This window comes from Phyllostomus discolor, chromosome 3 (assembly GCF_004126475.2).
Source record: "Phyllostomus discolor isolate MPI-MPIP mPhyDis1 chromosome 3, mPhyDis1.pri.v3, whole genome shotgun sequence".
NCBI lineage: Eukaryota > Metazoa > Chordata > Mammalia > Chiroptera > Phyllostomidae > Phyllostomus > Phyllostomus discolor.
The window spans coordinates 195,316,803-195,339,674 of record NC_040905.2 but is presented as its reverse complement, the minus strand read 5'-3'; the positions used below and the strand labels follow the sequence as shown (position 1 = coordinate 195,339,674).

The window sequence follows — 22,872 nt, the reverse complement described above, 5'->3', positions numbered from 1 at the left end:
TAGCATCTAACCTAGGGCCTCTCAGTTCTGAGTGAGCATTAGAATCATTTGGGGAACTTTCCAGAAAAAAATACCAAAAGCAAGTCCACAATGGAGATTCTTATTCATTAGGTCTGGGACGGGGCCCTTGGCATGAAGCTCCCCAGGAACTATAACGTGCAGCCCAGGCCAAGAATCATGGGTCTAGACCGCCCCCTCTGCCTTCACCAAGCTCGTAAAATTAAGGCTCAGACCCATGTTTTCAGATTCTAGCAAGGATGATCCTGCTGTCCACCGGCACATCCCTGTGGGCAATGTTTCTCATGGGTGCTCAGCCATGATCTGTAACGACACGGGAATTTGCCATCAGCGGACAGGGTCTAGATCCACGGGAGGTGCGGAGAGTGTTCCTTACCTGATTTTCAGCTGTGCCCACGATTCCCTTGTTCTTCATCCTCTCCTATTATATTTCACCTTCTAATAATTTTACCTTTTATCTCTCTTTACACGTAGAATAACCTTGATCAAATCATTTCACCTCCCTTTTCTTCGACTGCGAAATGAGATAATCTCTGAGTTGTTGTAAGGATGTAGATGTAGTAAAAAAAAAAAAAAAAAAAAAAAAACACCCAATGACATTTAAACTTCAGATTAAAAACGATTCTTAATATAAATATGTAGCATACTTATTCTAAAAATTTCCTTGCTGTCTAACTGATATCCAGATTTAACCAGATAGCCTGTATTTTAGCTGGTCAACTGCAGTTGTAAGAAATAAATTTGGTCAAGTCTGGAAACTCCTCTGCCATGGAAAACACAAATGAGAATTCCTTTGTTTGACCCACCTGCCCATCCGAACCCCAGCTGTGTTAACAACAAAAGGTGGCAACACCCATAAAGACAGCTAGAATGAATTGGGAAAAAACAGCAATCTTTAACTGCCTGCGTGTATTACTATAAAACTTATGCATGCTGAGGGGTTTTCTCCTATCAATGTGCATCATGGTGCTTCACACATGAGTAAGCTATAATATTTTATATGGTGCATTGAGTACCTTTAAAAGTCATCGCAGAAGAAGCAAAGAGAATTGGGTGAAGCATTTAACGTGAGCCCTTTTTCTTCTACGTTCCAGAGCCTGGTTGCGAAGTGCCCCTGGTGTTCCCGAACGGGAAAGCAGAAGAGGTCGGAAACACCACCACTGGGCCCAGAGTGCTGTATTCCTGCAACAGAGGCTACAGCCTGGAGGGGGCGCCCGAGGTGCATTGCACTGAAAACGGGACCTGGAGCCACCCAGCTCCTCACTGCAAACGTGTGTGTTGACTTTGAGAGACGCTTTAGTCAGTGTCATGAAGAGTTCGCCCACACATGTCTAAAATACAGAGGAGGGAACTCCTCTGATAAACGAGACTGGCCCAGAGAAAGCCGTCTGTGTGTACCCGAACCAAATACCATGCGGTCTTTCAGAAACCTATCTGTATTGTCTAAAATCTCTCAGCCGAGAATCAGCTTTTGTCAGATTCCTTGGCCGAATGCAAGTTGAAGGTGCTAAGGGAAACTGCAACTTAATGAAAAAGATTCGACATCAATGCATGTATAATGAATTTGGGGATGTGAAATGGGTGAAGGAAGAAAATATGTTTCATGTGCAATATGAATAAGTATATATAAATATAGTACATAAAGGTAATTAGCTATCACCACTGGCAAGAAAACCATATTCATGAGCAAGGTATCAGCTGAGAGAGCTCCGGTTCTGTGGCAGGGTGTTAGGCACTGCAGTGACCGGGCCCACAGGATTCGGCTGGGGACTTCCTCCCTCACAAAGACTTCCTTTGTGCCCACCAAAAATCAAAGGCACTGTAATTGCTTGAAATATGTGTTGATGCATGTGTCACACACTTTCAGTAAAAGAAATCCTTCCACTGTCCCTTCCTGTTTTTCCTGTAGACCTAGAAAAATGAACCCATTTTTGTCCCTAAGCCTTGCAAACTCTGCAGTTTGTTTAGGTTCTGAGACCCTGTCTCTGGCAGTGCCAGGTGCGAAGTCATATTCCGCTCACGTAAATCAGGTACGCCTGATGCCCCTCTGGCTCCTCCTGCTCAGGGATGCTCAGTGAAAGAAAGTCAAGTGACAGTGGAAACATTCACTCTCTGTTCTCAAATATTCTTCCAACGTTAGGGGAGTGTTCAGTGCACTCCTTGGTTTCTGGCATGGCTTCTGTTTCCTTGATGCTGATCAAAAAGCAGTCTGAAAACTGCTGTTGGCCGTAAGCAGACAATTATTGAACTTGCCATCTTAGAGGTTGAGGACCCTGCATTAGTGGTTGAATAACGTGGTGTTTTCAGATCTTATCTAATGTTATCCTCCCAAATAATTTCGTGGGGATGCCAGACAAGTCTGTGTTTCATGTTGGAAGCTCTATCTTTTTAAGCCTCATACTGTTGTCACTTAGAGGCCAACTCCTACAGGGCCTCACAGTCCACCTTCAAAGGAATAAAGGAGGAAAGGAGAGAAAACATCAGTAAGTGTTTTCTTTTCTTTTTAACAGCAAATCCATGCCCTGTCCCTTTTGTCATCCCCGAGAACGCTGTGCTTTCTGAAAGGGAGTTTTACGTTGACCAGAATGTGTCCATCCAGTGCAAAGAGGGCTTCCTGCTCCAGGGCCAGGGCATCATTACCTGCAACCCCGACGAGACGTGGACGCAGACAAGTGCCAGATGCAAAAGTAAGTCGGCAGGTGGGACCCAGTGAACCGCGTTAGTCCAGAATTTGTGAGACTATTTTCAGGCGGGTAACTTAACAGCAGATGTTTTGATCTCTGTCTTATCATGCTTATCAGCTTCTATGTTGATAGTTTGAAAAATTCTTTAAAAAAGACCTTTGAATTCCAGACCTTAAAAGTTTCCAGAACCAGGCTAAAACCGACCTGACCAGGATGCACTGAGCAAATTTTTGAGGTGCGCTCTTCTGAGATTAAATCTTCTATTGTTAAATCTAAAATACAGTTTTCCTCCACAAGGAAAAGTCCCCAAGCTGTCCTTTCATCTGCTATTCATGCTTTGCAATACAAAAATTATTCCACAGTGGTTCTCAAACTGGAGCCTGCTGAGAACCACCCAGAGGGCTTCTTAAGAACAGATAGCTGTCCCCTGCCCCCCAGGGGACTCCAGTTCCTGATTCAGTAGGTCTGGAATGAGGCCTGAGGGTTTGCAGTTTTAACAAGCTCCCAGGTGGAGCTGATGGCGATACTGCAGGTGCTGGACCCACAATTTGAGAAGCTCGGGGCTAGCTCCGTGTTGATATACAACATGCATTCTATAGCATCTTTTGCTGCCTCATTACAACCCTTGACAGTTTCTGCACTTAAAGCATCCCTCCTGCCCAACATCCTGCCCGCCACCTTCCTTGTAGTCCAAGGTAGCTCCCTCTCCAGCAATCAGTTAACAAATGTTCACTGAGTCCAACCAGATGCAAGGCACTGGGCTACATAGTATAAGAGCCTATCATGCCTGCAATGGCTTCCCTCCTCAGGACACTTGCCCTTCGGTTAAGGAGATAAGAAACGTGGGTACGAAGGCCACAGGGAATATAGGCTCAGAGGAGACCTGGCTTTGAATTGTATCCTCAGAGCGTTCCACCTCTAAATTTATGCTAGTTTCCTAACTTCCCTGAACCTCAGGGTTCTCAGTTCAAGCAACAGTAGCACTGCCTACCTTACAGGTTTTGTTTTGAAGAATAAGTGAAGTGATATGTATTAGCAATATCTCCTTTTGGTAAGAGACACACCAGTGGCACAAGTCCTTGAATTTCCAACTGGCAGCCTCCTGCGGCATTAGAATTTTATGGTGCTCCAGCAAAGCGTACTGCAAGAGGCCTGATTCTGCCCCCACATCCTCACATGGGTCAGTCAGGGCACCGGGAGAAAGAGAGCGGGAGAGACAAGCATGTATCGAAAATGTCCCTTTGGCGCATGCTTCAGGATTCCTCAGTGTTCCTGGGAGGGTCAGGGTCGCCTTGGAGAGGAGACCATTTCTGCTACTGTTTGTTATCCTAATCTCTGTTTACATTTTCTGTTAGACTGGAAGTCTTTGGCTTAGAACAAAATGTGTTGCCCAAAGAACCTGAACAGCCACTTTCCTCATTCTTTTTGCCTCTTCCTGTCCCATAGTCCTACAAATCAAGTATTAAAATTTAATATACATGAGAATCGCCCAGGGAAACTATGTAAGATGCAGCCTCATAAGCTGGAAAATGCATAAATTTGCATTTTTAATAAGCCAAGGTGGTGCCCATGTGGGTGGTCTGAGGTCCATGCTTTGATAATCACCTCCCATCCTTTCTCCGTTCTCCGTGACCTTGCCACATGCGCTCCCCTCCACCCCCACGTGCAAGCTCTTTCTCTCTGATCCATTCAAACTCTACAGCCTCGTCCAAAAGCCACTTGCGCTGTAATTCCGACCCTCACAATCCGAAGCATAATTAGTGATATTCACCTTAGTCATCGTAATCTGTGTTACATTACCAGTGTACATTAAATTGAACTAATTCGAACTAGTTACTCATTTTTCCTATGGCACAGTTTCTGATACGTAGTAGACATTACTATGTATTTGATAGCCAACTGATTGAGTTAATATTTTTATCCACCTGGGAAGGAAGAGAAATTTTAAAAAGATGGTACAAATTGATCATCCCCTCTGAAAAGTTTTGAACAGCATCATGACCACGAAGCGACCTTCAGGAGCCTGTTTGTGAAGATTCATTTGAGTTAGATGTGTGCAAACTATATAGTGATGAGAGTCCTGATTCCAGTCCAGCCCTGGTCTTGTGAGCCACCCCAGAGTAGCTCTAGGTCTCTCAAAGCCCCTCATAAAATTCTCAAAGCCAAATCAGTTATAAACATTTTTATTGAAATATGCAATACGTATTACATTTAAAAGATTGGATTATTATTCAGTCTAACACATTCCAAAAGCAGAGCGTCACTGCTTTACAGTCTTGAAATGAGGGAAGCTACTATGAAGCCTTGCATATTATAGACCTCATCAAGGGCTGTAAACGTAGCATCTGTAGGCTAGAGACAATGTTCATTCATTTGCTCACTTTTCAAATATGTATCGAGCACCTGTTGCATGTCTGGCACTGTTGTGGGTACTACTGAAACAGCCCTGATGGAATGTGCAGTACTGCAATTAGTGGTTTTTCTTCTAAAATAAAGGATGGCAAGTAATCCTCATGCTTCTTTTCTTCTAATCTGATAAGTGACTAATAATATCGAAGTTATGTTGCAGCCATGTTGTTTTTGAATTACAAGACCTTATTCTTGGCCTTCCACAGATGCCTTGAGTATAAAACAACTCAGCTTCAACCTTTGAAACAGACAAAAAATGTTTGAATCTTGCACATTGAATTTTTCTACACAGCAGCAATTTATGCTTTTAATTCCTTGTATCTCTTAGATATTTATAGGTAAAAAGGTCACCTTTATGTGTTTCATTTTTGCTCTTTAAATCGATTCAGTCTGAGAGATGAGACTGTGTTCTTTTACATCCACTGGCTGAGTTAGTAGCACAGGCTTAATTGTTTTGTTTGTTTGTTTTCCTGCAGAAATCTCATGCGGTCTACCAAGTCACGTACAGAACGCAATTCCTCGAGGCATCCATTATCAGTACGGGGACATGATCATCTACTCGTGTTACGGTGGGTACATGATGGAGGGCTCCTTCAGGCGTGTGTGCCTGAAGAGCGGAAACTGGACGTCGCCTCCTGTGTGCAGAGGTGAGGAAACATTGGCATGGTTATTTCTTAGTGAAGCCATAGGGAGAGGATAGGGAAGTCTCGTGTGGGTGATACTAGTACGCGTGCTGTTGCATTTTTCCTCATCTTTAAATGTTAACGTCTGTGTCATCTTGCTTAACTTTGTGGGTTCGAGTTCTGAAAGCTGGCACACGGAACTCTGGCCCAGCACACAGCCCCTTCCTGAGCCCATCATGGCTCCTCAGACAAGTCTTCTCTCCGAATCTCAGGAGTATTCCCAGCTGCTGAGGGGAACTGTGTCCTGTCTGGGCCAGGAGGGCACCTCTTAGACACTCCAATTTCAGTTCTACCCACACATCTTAGGCAGGCCCCAGGCCCATAGGGGCTGGAGCAGCCTACCGATGGGCAGAGTGTGAAGCAAGAGGCACCCGGCGGCCCCAGGGAAGCAGCACCCCACCCCCATGGCCACCCTGGCTACGCTGGGGTTGGCGGCCAGCCCTCCGTGTTCACAAGGGCACTGCCGTCTCTCTTTGCTGGATGGAGTTTTCAAACCCAAGGATGACTTGTGTGTGTGTGTTCAATACAATCTTGGGATAATAAAAAGATTCTAGGCTTGCAATTCTGCAAAGTAGAAAGAGATAGATAATGAGGCATTCTAGTATGGCCTTCTAAAACTGACACTTTACTAATAATTATTTTACACATCACAATAACTGTTCCATTCATTCTACAAGTATTTACTGAAAGCCAGAAACTATGCTGGTGAAGAAGACAGACATAACCAAGGAACTAAAAGAATAATCAAGTTGTTGGGTGGGCTGTCCACGTGGCCCCACGGGCAATGGTCAGACTTGGATTTGGGGTAAAAACACCGAAGTCTTTAATGACTCGGGACAGGGAGAACTGAGGTAGCCCACAGATGGACAGCACGAGCCTGAAAAGTGGCAAAGGTTATCACAGGACCAAGGAGATTAATTGTCTGGAAGCAACAGTGAGATAAGAGATCGCCAGCACAGGAGATACAAGAAATTGCAACCTTCTCCTCAGAGGGCTGCCGAGGAGGTGGCCTCCTCAAGGACTAGCCCAGGTTTTGGTTAAAGTGAACGCAACGAAAGCCGTGTGGTGGCTGTTTGCTCTTGGTGCTTCTCCTGATTAAGACACCCCAAGGCAGTGCAGCACCAAAGAGTGCTCTTTAAGTGTACTGGTCGTCAAAGGCCGTCATTGGAAAGGCGTTTGCTAACCTTCTAAAAGGGGCATCCCCCTGGTCCAGACCACAAAGTCTGTGTCATTCCTTGTATAGACCGCCCGTTCCCCTCCTGCCCCGAGTCTCCACATTGCTAAAGCCTCCATACCCGTGCTCTCAGAATGCTCCAGCCTTGGTTGGTTGTGGCCCTCCTGAGCCCCTCGTGGTCACCCCCAACCAAACCCTGAGATTCGGTTTTGTTTCTCTTTCTTAAAGCTTAAGCAACATGACTGAGCAGTCCTATTTTCTGACACTCCCCCCTCCGTAATTCCTCAGATGTGTGACCATCCCGCCTCTTTTACAGCTGTCTGTCGATTCCCGTGTCAGAATGGAGGTGTCTGCCAGCGCCCAAATGCTTGTTCCTGTCCAGACGGCTGGATGGGGCGCCTGTGTGAAGAGCGTGAGTCTGTCCTGTAGTCTTACTTTGAGTCCTGACCGTTTGCCTGGAAGCTGCCACCTCCGAGTTGCTAGGGACTGGCTTCACTGGTGGCAGGAATTCATTTGCTTCTCCGCTAGCAGGCCAGACCCAGCAGCTTGGGCTGACCTGTGCATGCTGGGCAGTTACCGGAGATACTAGAATAGGTCTGTCAGAGCCGTCTCCACGTGCCCCCTGCGCAGATTTCTCAGGGTCTTCTCGGGAAGGAGCTTATAATAAAGGTTTTCCCAGCCTTGGCCTTCCCTCATCTCGAGTCCATTTATGTACTCTGCCACTCGTTGCTGCAGCTGTAAATTCATGGCGTTGCCTAACACTGTACTTTGCAGCTCGCCATGCACTCTCTCTCTCATTGTTTCCAGTGAAGGGAATAAGGAAAGTGGGCACTCCTGTACCTATGTAAATTAATATATACATTAATGTATTAATAATATATGTGAATATATTATCAATATATATTAATGTGGATTCATTTGTTTACTAATATATAAATTTGTGTGTCGATGTTAATTAATAAATTGACATATTACTGTAAATTCATATAGAATTTTGGTTCTCATAGTAATAATAGATTTCAAGTTGAACTTCCAGGAGACTGTGAATAAGTGGTTTTAAATGTTTTTTAAATGTCTAAACCACACTTTTAAAAAGCATATTGAGGATAAAATGATTCCACATTTCTTTGGGAGTGGCATGGGGAATAATGATCTCACGTTTCTTTGGGCATGGGGTACGTGAATCATGCTGAGCCATTAATGTGCTGGCCATTGGTCTCCAGCAGTTTTTTCTAAGGTCAGACATTTTATGAGATTCTAAAATGATTTTAGGTTGTAGCTACTTTAACTAATCTAGAAAGGAAAATATAACATGGCAATAAATGCAGGCCACTAACAACTCACTAAAGCAAGTATTTTCATGAAGAAAGAAGAGAAATCACATTTTTCCTTCCTCTTTTCCCCAATCATTCCTTCCCACTTAGGGCTGCCACACTTGACCTGCTGTAATGGCAAGGGTCCAAAGACTCGGGGACATTTACCCTGGGGTACGCTAAGAACTGGCCGTGCTTAGCTCGCTGAGCATGGGCCTGCCCGCCCGGATCAGACCAGGGCTTCCCAAGCTTTAACGTGCACACAGATATCATCTGGGAGATGTTGTTAGATACACACTCTGATCATGACCTGAGACTTTGCATTTCTGGCCAACTCCTACATAATGCCAATGCTTTTGGTTTGAGAACCATGCGTTGAGTAGCAAACCAAGAGACAATCTCACTCCTTTTAAACAGACTTACGCCTCTCTAAACTGCTCAGTAATTTCTAGTAGGAGGAGTGTGTACCATGGAGGGTGTAGGAGAGGCTGGGTTTAGTCACCACCAGGCCTCGGCTCCAAGGAAATAAAGAGCGAGTTCTGCCCTCACTGCCGAGGTGTTGCCCGCAGCCTGCAGGGCAGCCCATCCGACTCCCACTCTCACATTTAATTCACGGCGAGAAGAGAGCCCCATGGCAGCCAAACCCTCTTAGAGCATTTTATGTAATCTGTGATGGAAACTTGAAACTGTAATAAGTGGAGAACATTCTGCTTACTTTGTGAAGGGAAAGCAAAGCACTTAGCAGATATTGATTACAGCGTGTCCTCTCCAAAAGAGTGAACTTGGCATTAGTCGTTGCAGCAGGCTAAGGGGCGGAGTTAGTCTCCTCGTTGTGTTTTCCCCAGTGACACCGACTAATGAACAGAACACACACAGGAGGATTCTCATACAAGCGTATGCTCCTCCTAGAGAAGATTTTTTGAACACATGAACATGTATGAGTGTGCGTGTTTTCATCAGATCTCTTTTCATCTCTTTGCAGCCATATGCATTCTGCCCTGTCTGAACGGTGGTCGCTGTGTGGCCCCTTACCAGTGCAGCTGCACGCCTGGCTGGACAGGGTCCCGCTGTCACACAGGTGGGCCTCCTCTCGTGCTTCGTCGTCTTGGTGACTGGGCTCCGTGGAGGCGCCTTTCGGGGTCGTGTGGGAGAGAAGGGCGTCCGAGTGGACTGAGCTGTCAGCCGCCTTCATGTCGTCTGCTCTGTTCTGCAGAAAGTAGAGAAAAACATTGTGCAGAGGTTTAGAAGAATTTTTTTTTTGAGTGCCAAGTTCAAGATGCTGGATTATGTCTTGTGAGCCACCGAAGCCACTGAAGGGTTTTAAGCAGGAAAAACATGTCACCAGATTTTCTTTTAGAACAATGGTTTTGACAGCAGTATGGGAAAATGGCAGAAAGCAAGACTTACAATAGGGAGACCAGTGAGGAAGTTGTCAAAGCAGAATTGGCAAAAGGTGTAATAGAGTCTGGGGAAATGATAATCCAAAAGGCAGGTTTGGGAGAAGGTAGGGAGGTGAATCAGTGCTGCTTGGTTATGGGTTGTATTGTGAGAGTGACGGTCTCAGAAGAGTGGACACTGGTATTTCTGGTTCGGGCCCCTGAAGGGGTGATGGTGCCATTTACTGAGGCAGAGGCCCCAGGAGGGGCAGGTGGAGATCTGGACATGGAGTGAAGTATCGCCATGCTTTGAGGGGGCATCAACTGTACAAGGGGGAGGTCCGACAGGCTGCTGGATGATGCTTGAGGTTCCCAGGAGCTACATCTAGATTGAAGATAGAAGATGGAGGTCATCATGGGAAGACATTCGTGGGGAAAACAAGGCTGCAGAAGACACGTGGCATAAGAAGGTGGCTCAGAATGAAACACTGAGGACACCCAGGGTGTAGGGACAGAGGAAGATGGTAAACTTTTAGACGGGGAAGTGAAATTAATGACCAATTTGTCAGTACAGCCCTGCATTATGAAATCATCATGCTTCTGAAAGGGAGCCATATTTTTTTAAAATATTAGCAAGCAGAATTTATGGAGAATTGGTTTTAGATGATTGGGTTTTATTTTTTGCTATTTTTAAGCCTGCTTTGTTCCATAGTTTTCTTTTTATTGTATTACAAATGCATGCATTCTGTTGGCCTGCTCTTACTCTTAACCCACCAAGAGAGCTCCCTGGGGCAAAGACTAATGTTTCATTTCTTGTCCTCTGTCCTTCAGCCCAGTGCCTGGCTCTGGCGGGCATGGTCCCCATGCTGTATGAGTGAATGAGTAAGAAGTAACATGTACTCCTATCTCCCTGAAGACAAGCTGTTCACCTGGGGAAGCTTGCCCTTCTTTCCAAACTACAATGAGGCTGAAATAAAGACCAAAATGTTTCTCCTTTTCAGCCCTCTCTCAACAGGCATTTTATTGTCTTCCCGTAGGGGGTTCTCCTTACTCTTAGAGCCGTTAAACTTGCTGGTGTTAGGTCTTCATCAGTTTTCAGCATCCTTAGGTTCTTTAAGAAATAGATTTGTGCAAATGAAAAGAGTTCAGTGAGGAGACTCTGGATTTGTGAAAAAGATGCTTTTCTAGTAAATCTTTGGGCGTTCACTCAGGGTCTCATCTGTGGCTAATTTTTAACTCTATTCCAGGTTCCATAATTCCAATTAAAGCCAGTAAAAATCACGAACTGTGTGTCCTCACAAACACAACAGACTTTGAATCATCTGTCATTTTAGAAAACCCATGCACCTGATTTATTGTCATAGGAGCTGACATCTGATATAATGACTCAGTTCACTGGGGTTCAGTGCTTGGCTCCCTCGAGAGATTTGCAGTCCAGCTGAGATGTACAGTCACTGTGCAAAATAGTATGTCAGATTAGTCACATAAATAAAAGTATTAAGAGAGAAATCACTGGACTCACATTGAAATCTACCAGCAAAGATTTCAACACACAATTAGAACTTAACCTGGGACTTCATATGAAAATTGACCAGCGTGGAAGGAAAAAAGGAGGTGGGACCAACTAATGACGTGAGGTCACGCAAAGGGGCCGAAGTGCGCCATGCACACAGACTATGAGGGATGCCGGTGGCTGGAGCAGAAAACAGAGTCAAGTATTATTTACTTGCTTTTGTGGGCATCTTCAGAATTGCTAAGTACTAATTACATAAATGCATGAACTTTTTCTCCCAGCTGTTTGCCAGTCTCCCTGCTTAAATGGCGGAAGATGCGTAAGACCAAACCGATGCCATTGTCCCTTGCCTTGGACCGGACATGACTGTTCCAGGTAAGACGGCCACACACTAATGTCTCTCTACAACGTAAAGAGATCGAAATTCAAGTCACGTTGTTCAAGACCCCGAAGGTACCTTTAGTGCGTGTGAGCATTTTGTACCTAAAAATACCCATGCTGAGGTACACTCTCTAAATCTGAACTGCAAGCAAGGCAACAAAATACTAGTTAAGGACTGACACATAAAACTGGTATCTCAAAAAATAAATAATCTTGTGCTCACTTTGGCAGCACATACACTGAAACTGGAATAATACAGAGTAGATTAGCATACCCCACACAAGGATGACATAAATTCGTGAAGCATTCCATATTTTTCCACAAAAAGGATTAAACAAATAAATTAACTGCCTTCTTGAATAGCAGATTGTATTCTTTATATTCAAGGATGTAAAGTAGATAATAAACCCCATACATTTTACTGACATGCATTTGCATTGCTAGTTACAATAAAAATGGCATTGAAATTGGTAAGGATTATTTATTTCCAAAGTCAGATATTTTGTTTTATATTTGTAATGTGTACACTTATTCAGTACTTGATTGTCCACAAGAAAATTTATGTAAATATGTTTTCTGTCAGTTGGTTTCTGATTTCTAACTAGATAAATACAGTTGAGAAAAGATCATCACAAAAATAAGTCCAAGGTTCGCTCAGTTGGTTGGGCATGGTCCCACAAAGCAAAAGGTTGTGGGTTCAATTCCCAGTCAGCACATTTGCTTAGGTTGCAGGCCTGGTTCCTAGTTGGGGCATGTGCAAGAGGCAACCAATCAATGTTTCTCTCACACATTGATGTTTCTCTCCCTCTCTTTCTCCCTCCTTCCCCTCTCTCTAAAAACAAACAAAATTGTTTTTTAAAAAGTCAAAGGAAAAATAGTTCAAAAATAATTTAAATTTTGTTAAGATTTTATTTATTTACTTTTTTTTGAGAGAGGGTAAGGGAGGAAGAAAGAAAGGGAGAAAAACATCAATGTGCAAGAGATACATCAACTGGTTGCCTCTTGCAGGCCCCAACTAGGGAACCTGGGCCACAACTCAGGCATGTGCCCCGACTGGGAATTGAACCTGCAACTTTTTGCTTTGGAGGATGGCGCTCAATCCACTGAGCCACACTAGTCAGGGCTAAGGTTTTGGGGGTTTTTTTTAATGATTGGTTGACATACATTATATTAGTTTCAAGTGTATAACATAACAATTTGATCTGTATGTTGCTGAGGAATGATCACTGCAACAAGTCTAGGTAACATCTATCACCATACATAGTTCGTTTTTTCCTTGTGATGAGAACTTTTGCAATTTACTCTCTTAACGACTTTCAAATATGCAGTATAAGATTATTAACTAATGTCATCATGGTGGACATTCTATCCCTGTGACTCGTTTATTTTACAACAAGATATTTGTATCTTTTACCTCCTTAATTCATCTCACCAACCCCCAGCCCTCCACGTTCACCTCTTGCAACCACCAGTCTGTTCTCCGTACCAATGAGTTTGGTTTGGGTTGTGCTTTTTTTTTAAAATATCTTATTTATTTATTTTTTTAGAGAGGGAAGGGAGGGAGAAAGAGAGAGAGAAACATCAATGTGCAGTTGCTGGGGGCTGTGGCCTGCAACCCAGGCATGTGCCCTGACTGGGAATCGAACCTGCAACATTTTGGTTCGTAGCCCGCGCTCAATCCATTGAGCTACGCCAACCAGGGCTCGGGTTGTGCTTTTTTTAGATTCCACACTTGAGTGAAATCATACGGTATTTGTTGTTCTGTCTGACTTATGCCAGTTAGCGTAATACCGTCAGCATCCATCCTTGTTGTTGAAAATGGCAATATTTTCTTCTTTTTTATGGCTGAATAATATTCCAGAAGAGGAACTGCTGGATCATATGGTAGTTCATTTTTTTTTTGAGGACCCTCCGTACTGTTTTCCATAGCAGCTGCACCCATTTACGTTCCCACCAATGTTACGGGAGAAGCTCCCAGAAACTTGGTTCTTCTGGCCAACACAGTAAAGAATCCCAGGCCAGCGAGCCTACTAATGTGCAAGCAAGGTTCATTAATGCTGAGTTCTAATAGGACAGCAAAGCAAGGGTGGCTAGAGCAGGGGTGGCAAAAGTAGGGTGGCCAGAGGCTGAGTGGCCAGCACCTGGATGGCCAGGGGCCAAGTGGCTAGAAGCCAGGTGGCCAAAAGTGGTCGCCAAGGGCCTCCCCCCAGCCAGAGGCCTGCTGGCCAAGGGTCCCCCATGTGGCAAGAGAGCCACGAGGCCAAGAGAGGAGAGTCCTTTGTTCTGAGGACTTACATAATTGGTGGGGTGGGGGTGAAGAAGTCACATTTTGGTTGGCGGGTAAAAGTGGTACTAGCTTTCCAGGGGAGACGTGACCACCTAAACGTAGGTATGGGTGGGAGTCTGTTAGCTGAAATCTTGATCTTGCTCCAGACTCTATTTGCTTATTTTGTAGATGTGACAGGAAGCAGGTAACTAAAATTGTCTTACAGGGTTTTTCCTTTAGGCACTGTAGTCCCCCACTCCTTCTCTCTTCCAGGCCTTGGGATGAATGCAAAGTCTCAAGGTTTTCCTTCTCCCAGCTAGTGGAGATGATACACACAGACTTTCAAGGGTGCCCTCCACCCTCCCACAGTATCATAGTTTCACTTGTTCCAGCTGCCTGCCAGCCTTATCAGCCATACTCAGGGTTACTGGGCCAGCATGTGAGCTTTTGCTTTTAGCCTCCTGTATTAAGTTCTTTGTTAGATTGTCATGGTGAGGATCCTGACTTTATTTCCCCTCCGGCCGTTCATTCCACCATAACACCAACAGTGCACAAGGGTTCCCTTTTCTCCACATCCTGGCCAACACTTGTGATTTCTTGTCTTTTTGATAATAGCCATTCTAACTTGGGTGAGACGATATCTCATTGTGGTTTTGATTTGCATTTCCCTGATGATGAGTAATTTGAGCTTTTCATCTGTATGTCCTCTTTGGAAAAAAGTGTCTACTTAGGTCCTCTGCCCATTTTTTAACCAGATTGTTCAGTTTTGGTTGTTGAGTTATATGAGTTCTTTATATGTTTTGGATATTAACTCCTTGCCAGATAAATGATTTGCAAACATTTTCTCCCATTCAGTAGGTCGCCTTTTCATTGTATTGATGGTTTCCTTTGCTGTGCAGAAGTACTTTAGTTTGGTGTAGTCCCATGTATTGATTTTTGCTTCTGTTGCCTTAGCTTTTGGTGTTGAATCCAAAAAATTGCCAAAATCCGTGTCAAGGAGCTTACTGCCTATGTTTCCTGTTGTATATTCTTGGCTCCTTTGTTGAAAATTAATTGACCGTGTAGGCATGGGTTTATGTCTGGGCTGTCCATTCTGTTTCATTGATATATGTATCTGCTTTTACGCCAATCTATACTGTTTTGATTACTATAGCTTTGTTATATAGCTTGAAATTAAGGAGTATGATGCCTCCAGCTTTGATCTTTCTTCTTTCTCAGGATTTAAACTTTTCTAAACCTCAGGAAATGTCAGATATATTGTGCCATGGATAAAATATTTTCAATATTATAATATTGTCCTCACAAATATTGCAATGTTGGCATGTTACCAGCTTTAAGACTCTTAGTATACATCATCACGTTATATCACTTGGAGCTGTATAATGTACATCTGCTTCCATCGTACAGGACTCACTAAAAACAAGGTCTACTTCCACATTCATTTTTAAAAATGGGAAATTCACTTAACTGAAAACAACTCTTCTTTTTCATTTCCTTTTATTTTGACTGGAATGTCAAAGTCAACTTCCAAAGGCAAAACTCTATTTAAATGCAAGCTTAATTAACAACAACAGAAAAATCTGCCTTGTGCCAATGAATTTCCTCATATCATCTCAGCATATGCCATCTCTTCAGAGAGAAAAAAAATAAACTGAACCCCAAAGAGCACATTTGGATTATACAAGTGTACTTAGAAGCTTCCAAGGCAAAGATGATAGTTTTACCTGAGAGTAGAGTTGAAAAAAGTTTTTAAAAAGTGGAATGAATTTCTGGGTAAAATGAGAGAAAAGAAGAAAGAGAAAAAAAGGAAAGATAAAAGAAATAAGAATGACAGTGACTCAAAAGGGAACAGGAAGTATTTATAACATCCTTATAATTTTAGACTTTCTATTTCAATTCCTCCAGACAAGAAAAGGAAACCCAGAGTGTGTGTGGTTTCCTAACATCAAAACACTCCCAAAGGGGACTTCCTTGACAAGGGGAATGGTGATTATCAACTTATGTGAAAATACTGTCTAACAAAGAGAACAAAATTACGTTTCATGCAAAAGTTTGATAAAGAAATCCAAAAAATGTGGCAAATGAAGCCGAGAAGTGTTATCCCACATTCAAGGAAAGGCCAACTTCAACCCAGGGGACTGGGCCACTCCACACCCCACCCCCACTTACACTGCAACCCATTTTTCTAGAAGGTCTGCATTAGTTAGGACTCGCTAGTCGCAGCTCTATGCAGCCTGACCAAAGAAAGGCATGCGTTGTCACAATAGAGGGACCTTGCATGGAGCCCAAACACGTGGGATGACTGAGCACCAGGAGGGTCAGACTGAGCCCTTGAAAGCCACCTGCAGCCTCCCCACCTCCTGTCCCACCTCCTCTCTCCAGCGTCTGCTCCATGCTCTCTCTCTCGCTGCGGAGTGGGTTTCTCTGCCGTTCAGCTCACGTGGAATGACAGAGCTCCTTGGAGCTCCCACATTTTACATGTCATACTGCAGTGTCCACAGCAATAGTGTGCTCTGACCCAGTTTAAAAACTCAGGAGAAGAACCTACTAGCCCGACGGATTCGGGGGCCCGCCGTGGGTCAGTCCACTATGGCCCCAGGTTGGGTTATGTGGTACTAACGTGAAGAGGCATTTTGTCTAAGCTTTTACCTCATCTTTGGGTAGAGGGGAGAGGAGGCTGGCAATTCCCAGAAGAAAGAGAGATGGAATATAATTCCCTGAAATGAGAGGGGGAGAACGCTTTTTCTGAGAAATCAAAACAACAGATGTTTACAAATAATTTTTTATTTTCTTCTCTCCCATGAGATTGAGTACTTAAAAGACTGTGTCCCTCGTACTTAGCAGAGGCACACAAATGAACACTCAGTAAATGCTTCTTGTCAGATGGAGTGATTTTCTGCTCACCTGTGACAGCCCGTGAAGAAATGCCCCGTAGCGTTCATCAAACCCCTCAACCAGTAACTTTCTCTCCTGATGAGTAGGACTGACCTGGCGGTGTTCCCAAGGTAGTTCAGTCCTTATGAAGAGATTGGGTTTCCCCTGATCTCAATGTGCCTCTTCAGAAAAGTGCCCCTAAACAAACACCGTTAAATAAAAACTGTAGACTGGTAATGCTGTAAGAGGCCTTTGGGTCCGTGATGCCCAAACCCCTCAGTTTATAGATGAGCGCTTTATCAGACAAGGAACTAGTGACAGAGCCGGGACTAACCCCCAGGTCCGCTGATCCTCAGATCCTTTCATAAGTTAGCATGTGTTCTTCATGCCCCTCGGCTGTCTCAACAAATGACTACCATGCATGCCAACAACGCCAGGGATGGCGCCCAGGTATCTGAGGCTTTCAGTCCCGTTTCAATCAGCCCCAAAGGGGCCGTTACCTCTTCAGTTCAGTCTTTTCTGTTGAACTGCTTTGTTTTTCATTCCAGGAAAAGGAGGCCTGGGTTTTAACCACCGCACAACCAACCAGCTCTCCTGAAAGCAGGATCATCTCTTCCTGGCAGAGCCCCGGGCATCCTGGAACTTGTGCAAAGACATGCCGACCCGGTGCTGGGTGTTGTGTTGTTCAGTATGCTTGTCGATGGGGGTTTGCCTTCTTATTCTGTGTTATACTTTGTTATTCCTCGTGGTGTACTTTCTTATGTTTCCATTCTTAAATATGCCTGTATTTTCTATATAAAAATATGTTAAATAGATGCTGCTCCATCTCACAAAGTGTACATACTCTGCTGTCTGTTGGGAAAGTTCCTGGTACACATTTTTATTCAGTTACTTAATATGTTTCAATTAAAATATATTTTGCTACTAAATAATATTTTGCTGGATAAGTGCCATTTTGTGAGGTAACCACAGAACGATGAGGAGGACTAGTGATTTCCGTCCACACTTCTGGCATCATATAGGATCACGTGTAGTGTACCGAGAAATTACAATAAAAAAGATGCCTTCCTTCTAGTTCCATCTTCTTCACAGTACGTGTAACAGTGAAGGTCTCCTTTTGCTTAATCAGATAATAACTACCAAACCTCCGACCCTTCACATGGCATGCTTGCCTGGTGCTGACATCAGCCTGGCCAATTCCTTTCCCAACGTCTAGAAAACCGCAGGCACCAACTTAATGGATGGGGGGAAAACATAATGACCATGGCCCACAAAACAAAGCCTTGCCCTTCCTTCTCACATCTGGAATGAAAAAATGCTAGAACTGGAAGATATTTAACAGAGGCCTTTCTGGTTCATAAGCCCACAACTCACTGCTTTGGGAGAAAAGCAATCGCAAACAGGAGGACAGGAAAAGGGAGGGAAAGGGTCAAATGGGACAAGTTTCCTAGAACTCAGCTCCTGGTCCACCTGCCAGAAGAATTGAAGCTACCCAGGGGAGAGCTAGGCTTCCAGCCAGCCCTGATACGCCAAGGTTGCGGGTTCGATCTCCACTCAGGGCACATACAGGAATCAAGAATCTACTAATGAGCCCTGGCTGGCGTAGCTCAGTGGATGGAGCGCGGGCTGGGAACCAAAGTGTCCCAGGTTCGATTCCCAGCCAGGGTACATGCCTAGGTTGCAGGCCATAACCCCCAGCAACCGCACATTGATGTTTCTCTCTCTCTCTCTCTCTCTATCTCTCTCCCTTCCCTCTCTAAAAATAAATAAAAATTAAAAAAAAAGAACTCATCAAAATATTATAAAAAAAAGAAAAAAAAGAATCTACTAATGAATGAATGAATAAATGGAACAACAAATCGATGTTTCTCTCCCCCCCTCAAATCAATAAATTAAAAAATTTTAAATAATTATAAAATGTTAAAGACTCACAAAAAAAGAAATATATTTGACTGCAAAAAATGTGGAAACTTCTCTAACAAGTCAAGAGTGAACATAAACTGAATACTAAAGCCAAGTAAAAACGTACATGACAAAATGGTATTCTAAAATGTTATGATTTAATGGATAACCATAAAAAATATTTTGTTTTGGGGAGAGATACCAACAAGCAATTCACAAAAGAATACAGACAGAAAATGAGCAGTCTCACTCATCACAAAACACATGCAAAATAATGTGCTCTAAATTCTGGCCTACCAAGTCGGCCAAGGTTTCAGAGGCAGGGCTTGTGTTAGTGATAATATGGATTTGGCTGTTCGATGACATCATGGTTTTGAACTTCTGTAGGAAATTTAAACTCATGCAGCCTTTCTTCAAAACAATGGTCAACATGTATCAAAAACTTTAAAAGTATATTTGCCTATCTTTTACTGCCATAATTCTTTCCTGAGACACAATCCCATTTTTTAAAAAGTCTGATTTAGAGGAAAATATTTAGGCACACAAGAACACCATCGCAGCATTTTTAATATTAAAAACCAGTAACAACTTCCATGACTTAAAATCCTGGAATTGGCTATGGAATTCATGGTATATTTATAAAATTAGGTACTATGAAGCCATTAAATATTACATATACAAAGAGTTTTAATAATCTGAAAAAGCATTATAGCATAATGTTCCGTGGAAAATAGTATATTGCCAAGAAGCAATGAAAACAGTATATACCGTGTTTCTAGTGGACTCCCAAGTGCCCAGAACGTGCGTATGCAATAGGAATAGAAATTCACCAACCTTTGTTAATAATAATTTTCCCTAGGACGTGGAACTATGGGTGACTTTTATCTTTTATCCAAATTTCCCCCTTATTTCTGACCTATTTTCAATGAAATGAATTCTTTTTATATTCATATATACACTTTCATATTTACAAAAAAGTAACACTTAATTCATTAAAGTTAATTGAAGTAAAAGCCCCACTTAATGCACATACCATCTTTCTGTTTCCTCTAGTTAATCTGGCGTAGGCATTGACATGTATTGTGTCAGTTTAAAGATCTTTCCTCTGTATAGTTTTTCTTAAAGACTCCTCCGAAAGAAGAGTTCCGGTCAAGATGAATGAATATGAGTTCAATGTAAAAACAGAAGCTGTCACCAAGAGGAAGTGTCAATAAAATTTGAGCCACTTGTATACACAGGATGATCAAGTTAAGAAATCTGACAAATGACCGAAACTATCGGTGTATTTTGACAGTATATCCTAGTGCTTTATGCTGCAGGTGAACCTAAAAGAAGGACACTTACAATATCTGCAACTTACTAGCCAAGTTCCATCTGAATTAGTTTCTTCTGCTTCCTTAACAACCAACATAGCAGCAGCAATACTGTTTGGTTTATTTTAGGGATTAGAGCTGCTTACTCATGCTTCCCTCCTAACTCTGACCTTAAGGCAGTAACAACTTCAGATCTTTATTGCCCCTAATTATCTTACCAAGCAGCCACTCGAGGTAGCCTGGACCCAAAGTGTAAACTTGGATGAAACCTGAAAGAAAGGACCCCTTTGAAAATAATGAAAAGCTGCAAATATTGTCAGGGCTACCTGTCTTCGGTTGGTACTGCTGCTCCACGGTCCCAGCTGCCAAAGTGAGCAGGCAAAGCCATGTAATGTATAGGATCCTCGGCAGGATACATCTGGGCTTTTACGTCCTATAAAAGAAACCAAGTTACTTTAAAGAGACTCACAGAGATCTAGGCTGTGTGGGCATCAGTAGGTGACCGCAGTCCCCTTCTCCGAAGGAAATGCTGATCACACCACCCTCTCCTCAGAGGAACCATTTCTAGGGTGTTGGCTCCACCCTCCTAAGCCCTGACCTGTCTGATCACCCACCCAGTCCTCGCCCTTCTGAATCACAAATCCTTTCGTCACGTCCACTGGACCTCTCACTTTCCCAGCACGGTGTTCCAGCTAGTGTATGCTTTCACAAGTTAAAAATGTGTCTAATCAGCCCGTGGAATAAAGAGTGCAAACTGACAAACTAGGAAAGCCTGAAAGAATGGATTTAGGTGAAGGTCCCACAAAAAGTAGCAAAAACTACTTGCGTGCATTTCTCAAGTATATACTATGTTCTTCCAAAGACTCTGGATTTTTTTAATTGAGAATCTGCAGACTATGTCGTCAAAGGGGAAATAGTCCCAAGCTCTTTTTTGCACACCGTATAGTTTGTATTCTGCTTTGTAATTTAAAGTGTATCTTCTCCTACATTGCCTCATAAAGTTGTGAGAATTGAAAGTTTCTTGGATGCCTAACAGAGACCAATGGTATAAACATTGGTGTCCCTCCTCTGCTCAGCCCTTCCCCAGCCCGTCTCCACTAATTCTGCAAAGCTCTTGCTTTGCATTTAAGAACATTGAGTTGCAAAGAAGCAGAACCTACAAAATCTAGAGATGACTTTCCCAACACCTGAAGCCCAAGGCTAGGGTCCAGAGTAATCAGCCACAGCATATGTTCTGGGAAGCAAACCCTCGCGAGAATGTGGCATTTTCAACCCCAAGCTTTAGGGCTATGGTTATTATTACAAGCTATGTTTCTGACATTTGCAAAAGAAAATGTTTCTAATGACAAGGAACCTTTGTTGTTTTTTCTTTTAAGAGTCCCACCAAATAACTTCAGGCTATGTGTAAAGGGCAGCCCAGAATTGTTCTGTAAGTCATAATTGCAACATTGGCAGGAGCTCATGACGAATGTCTTCAGTTCTCTGACTATCCACACTCTCATCTTGAGGCTTTCACACAAGGCATTTCCTCTACCCAGGTCACTTTCCTCTACCCCTCACCTGGTTCTCACCTAACCCCGCCATCGTAACACCACCCCCACACTCTTCTTTCTACTCCGTGTTGCTGACTTCTCAGATGCTCCTGACTTTATTCTAAAGCCCCCTTTCCCGTCTCCACCCAAAGATCACCTTATAGGAAACACAGCGAAAGTGAGCTCTGCCCTTCCTCATTCCCAGACTCATTCCAGTCAGTAATGCCAAGGAGTAGGACAGGCAAACCAATATGGACATTCAACTGCAGAGTGAATATCCTCTGTGTGTGTGGTGTATTGAGATTCAGAAAGGGCAGCAATGGGTTAGATATATCCCAAAGCTCTCTTACACACACACAAACACACACACGCCACCCCTTACCTTCTTATCCCCATCAATTCATGACCTTGATCATAAGCCACTGCCCAGCTTTCTACACTTGGACCTTAAGTAGACCCAAAATACGGAATGAAACCCAGGAGCCTATAATATGTCATTGTAAAAATATACTTGAATAGGGTAGGCTCTTGGGTGCTCAGGTGGCTCCCACTAGAGTAAAAGGTGGAGCAGGCACTGAGCTCTGGTGGGTCCCTCACTGCGCAGGTTGCCGAGATGATCAAACTGTGATTAGCCCAGCAAGCGGAACAAGGGAGGCAACAGGAGGGCACACTCAGTCATTTGCATCCTTGATCTCAGGTATGTCCTTATACCTCTACTGTTTTGCTAGTTGTATAATAAACTGAAGGAAAGACAAATCTGTGCAAGTCACAATCATCCTTCTCCCTAGTCTCTGTGGCCTGGTCTAGATGAATTTCCCATCTAGCCGAGCTTCAGGTCTAGTTGAACTTCTGGTCTACCATCAGAAACCCCCTTCTAAAACATACCCCGGAACGTTCCCCAAGGTGAAAGGAACTAGAAGTTCTGCTGTGGGGGGCCTCTGCCCGCAGGGCCCTTCCCCCCTCCCCCACCCCGCCCCACCGCCCCTCAACCACCACGGACGAGAATAAGTCTACCAACACGTGAACTGCTTAGGGAGGAAAGGTGGCTGATCTCTCAAAAGAGAAGGGCCAAGAGCCTTTTCCCTCACTGGGGCTTTTATTGGGTTCAGTTTGCACAGGAATACAGGTAAAGCTCATCAATCATTGTCAGGCAGTAAGGATCACACAATAGATAGCATACAAAGAACTACCAGGGCTTATTCTGAGTCAGGGTGAGTTAGCTAAAGGGCCATAAAACTTTGGAGAACAAACTCATTTCATGTTTGGACCCTTATCAGAAAACTGAGGACATTCTTAGCAAAGCAGGTTTCACAGGATTTTATGCATTCTTTCTTAGGCCGGATCGCCCCGGGGAACCCACCCTTTCCAGCACAAAGCTGCACCACCCTCCGTCATTGTTTCAGGTTTAAGTCAGGCAGGGGAAGTAAGGCAGCC

At 43.6% G+C, this 22,872-nt stretch overlaps 1 protein-coding gene and 1 non-coding gene across 2 annotated transcripts in view; both read left to right on the top strand.

Moving 5' to 3' along the window:
- Positions 1–17,625, top strand: part of SVEP1 (sushi, von Willebrand factor type A, EGF and pentraxin domain containing 1) — a 160,777-nt gene extending 143,152 nt beyond the window's left edge. Inside the window, exons 42-48 of the mRNA XM_028528876.2 lie at positions 1,113–1,289; positions 2,529–2,705; positions 5,588–5,758; positions 7,285–7,380; positions 9,264–9,359; positions 11,452–11,545; positions 17,240–17,625. Coding sequence (XP_028384677.1) covers positions 1,113–1,289; positions 2,529–2,705; positions 5,588–5,758; positions 7,285–7,380; positions 9,264–9,359; positions 11,452–11,545; positions 17,240–17,261 — 833 coding nt within the window. The 3' untranslated portion in view covers positions 17,262–17,625. The remainder of the gene's footprint in view (positions 1–1,112; positions 1,290–2,528; positions 2,706–5,587; positions 5,759–7,284; positions 7,381–9,263; positions 9,360–11,451; positions 11,546–17,239) is intronic.
- On the top strand, positions 11,767–11,869 carry LOC114513962. Its single transcript, XR_003685891.1, has one exon. It is a non-coding gene; the product is annotated as a U6 spliceosomal RNA (small nuclear RNA).
- Positions 17,626–22,872: the final 5,247 nt, after the last annotated feature.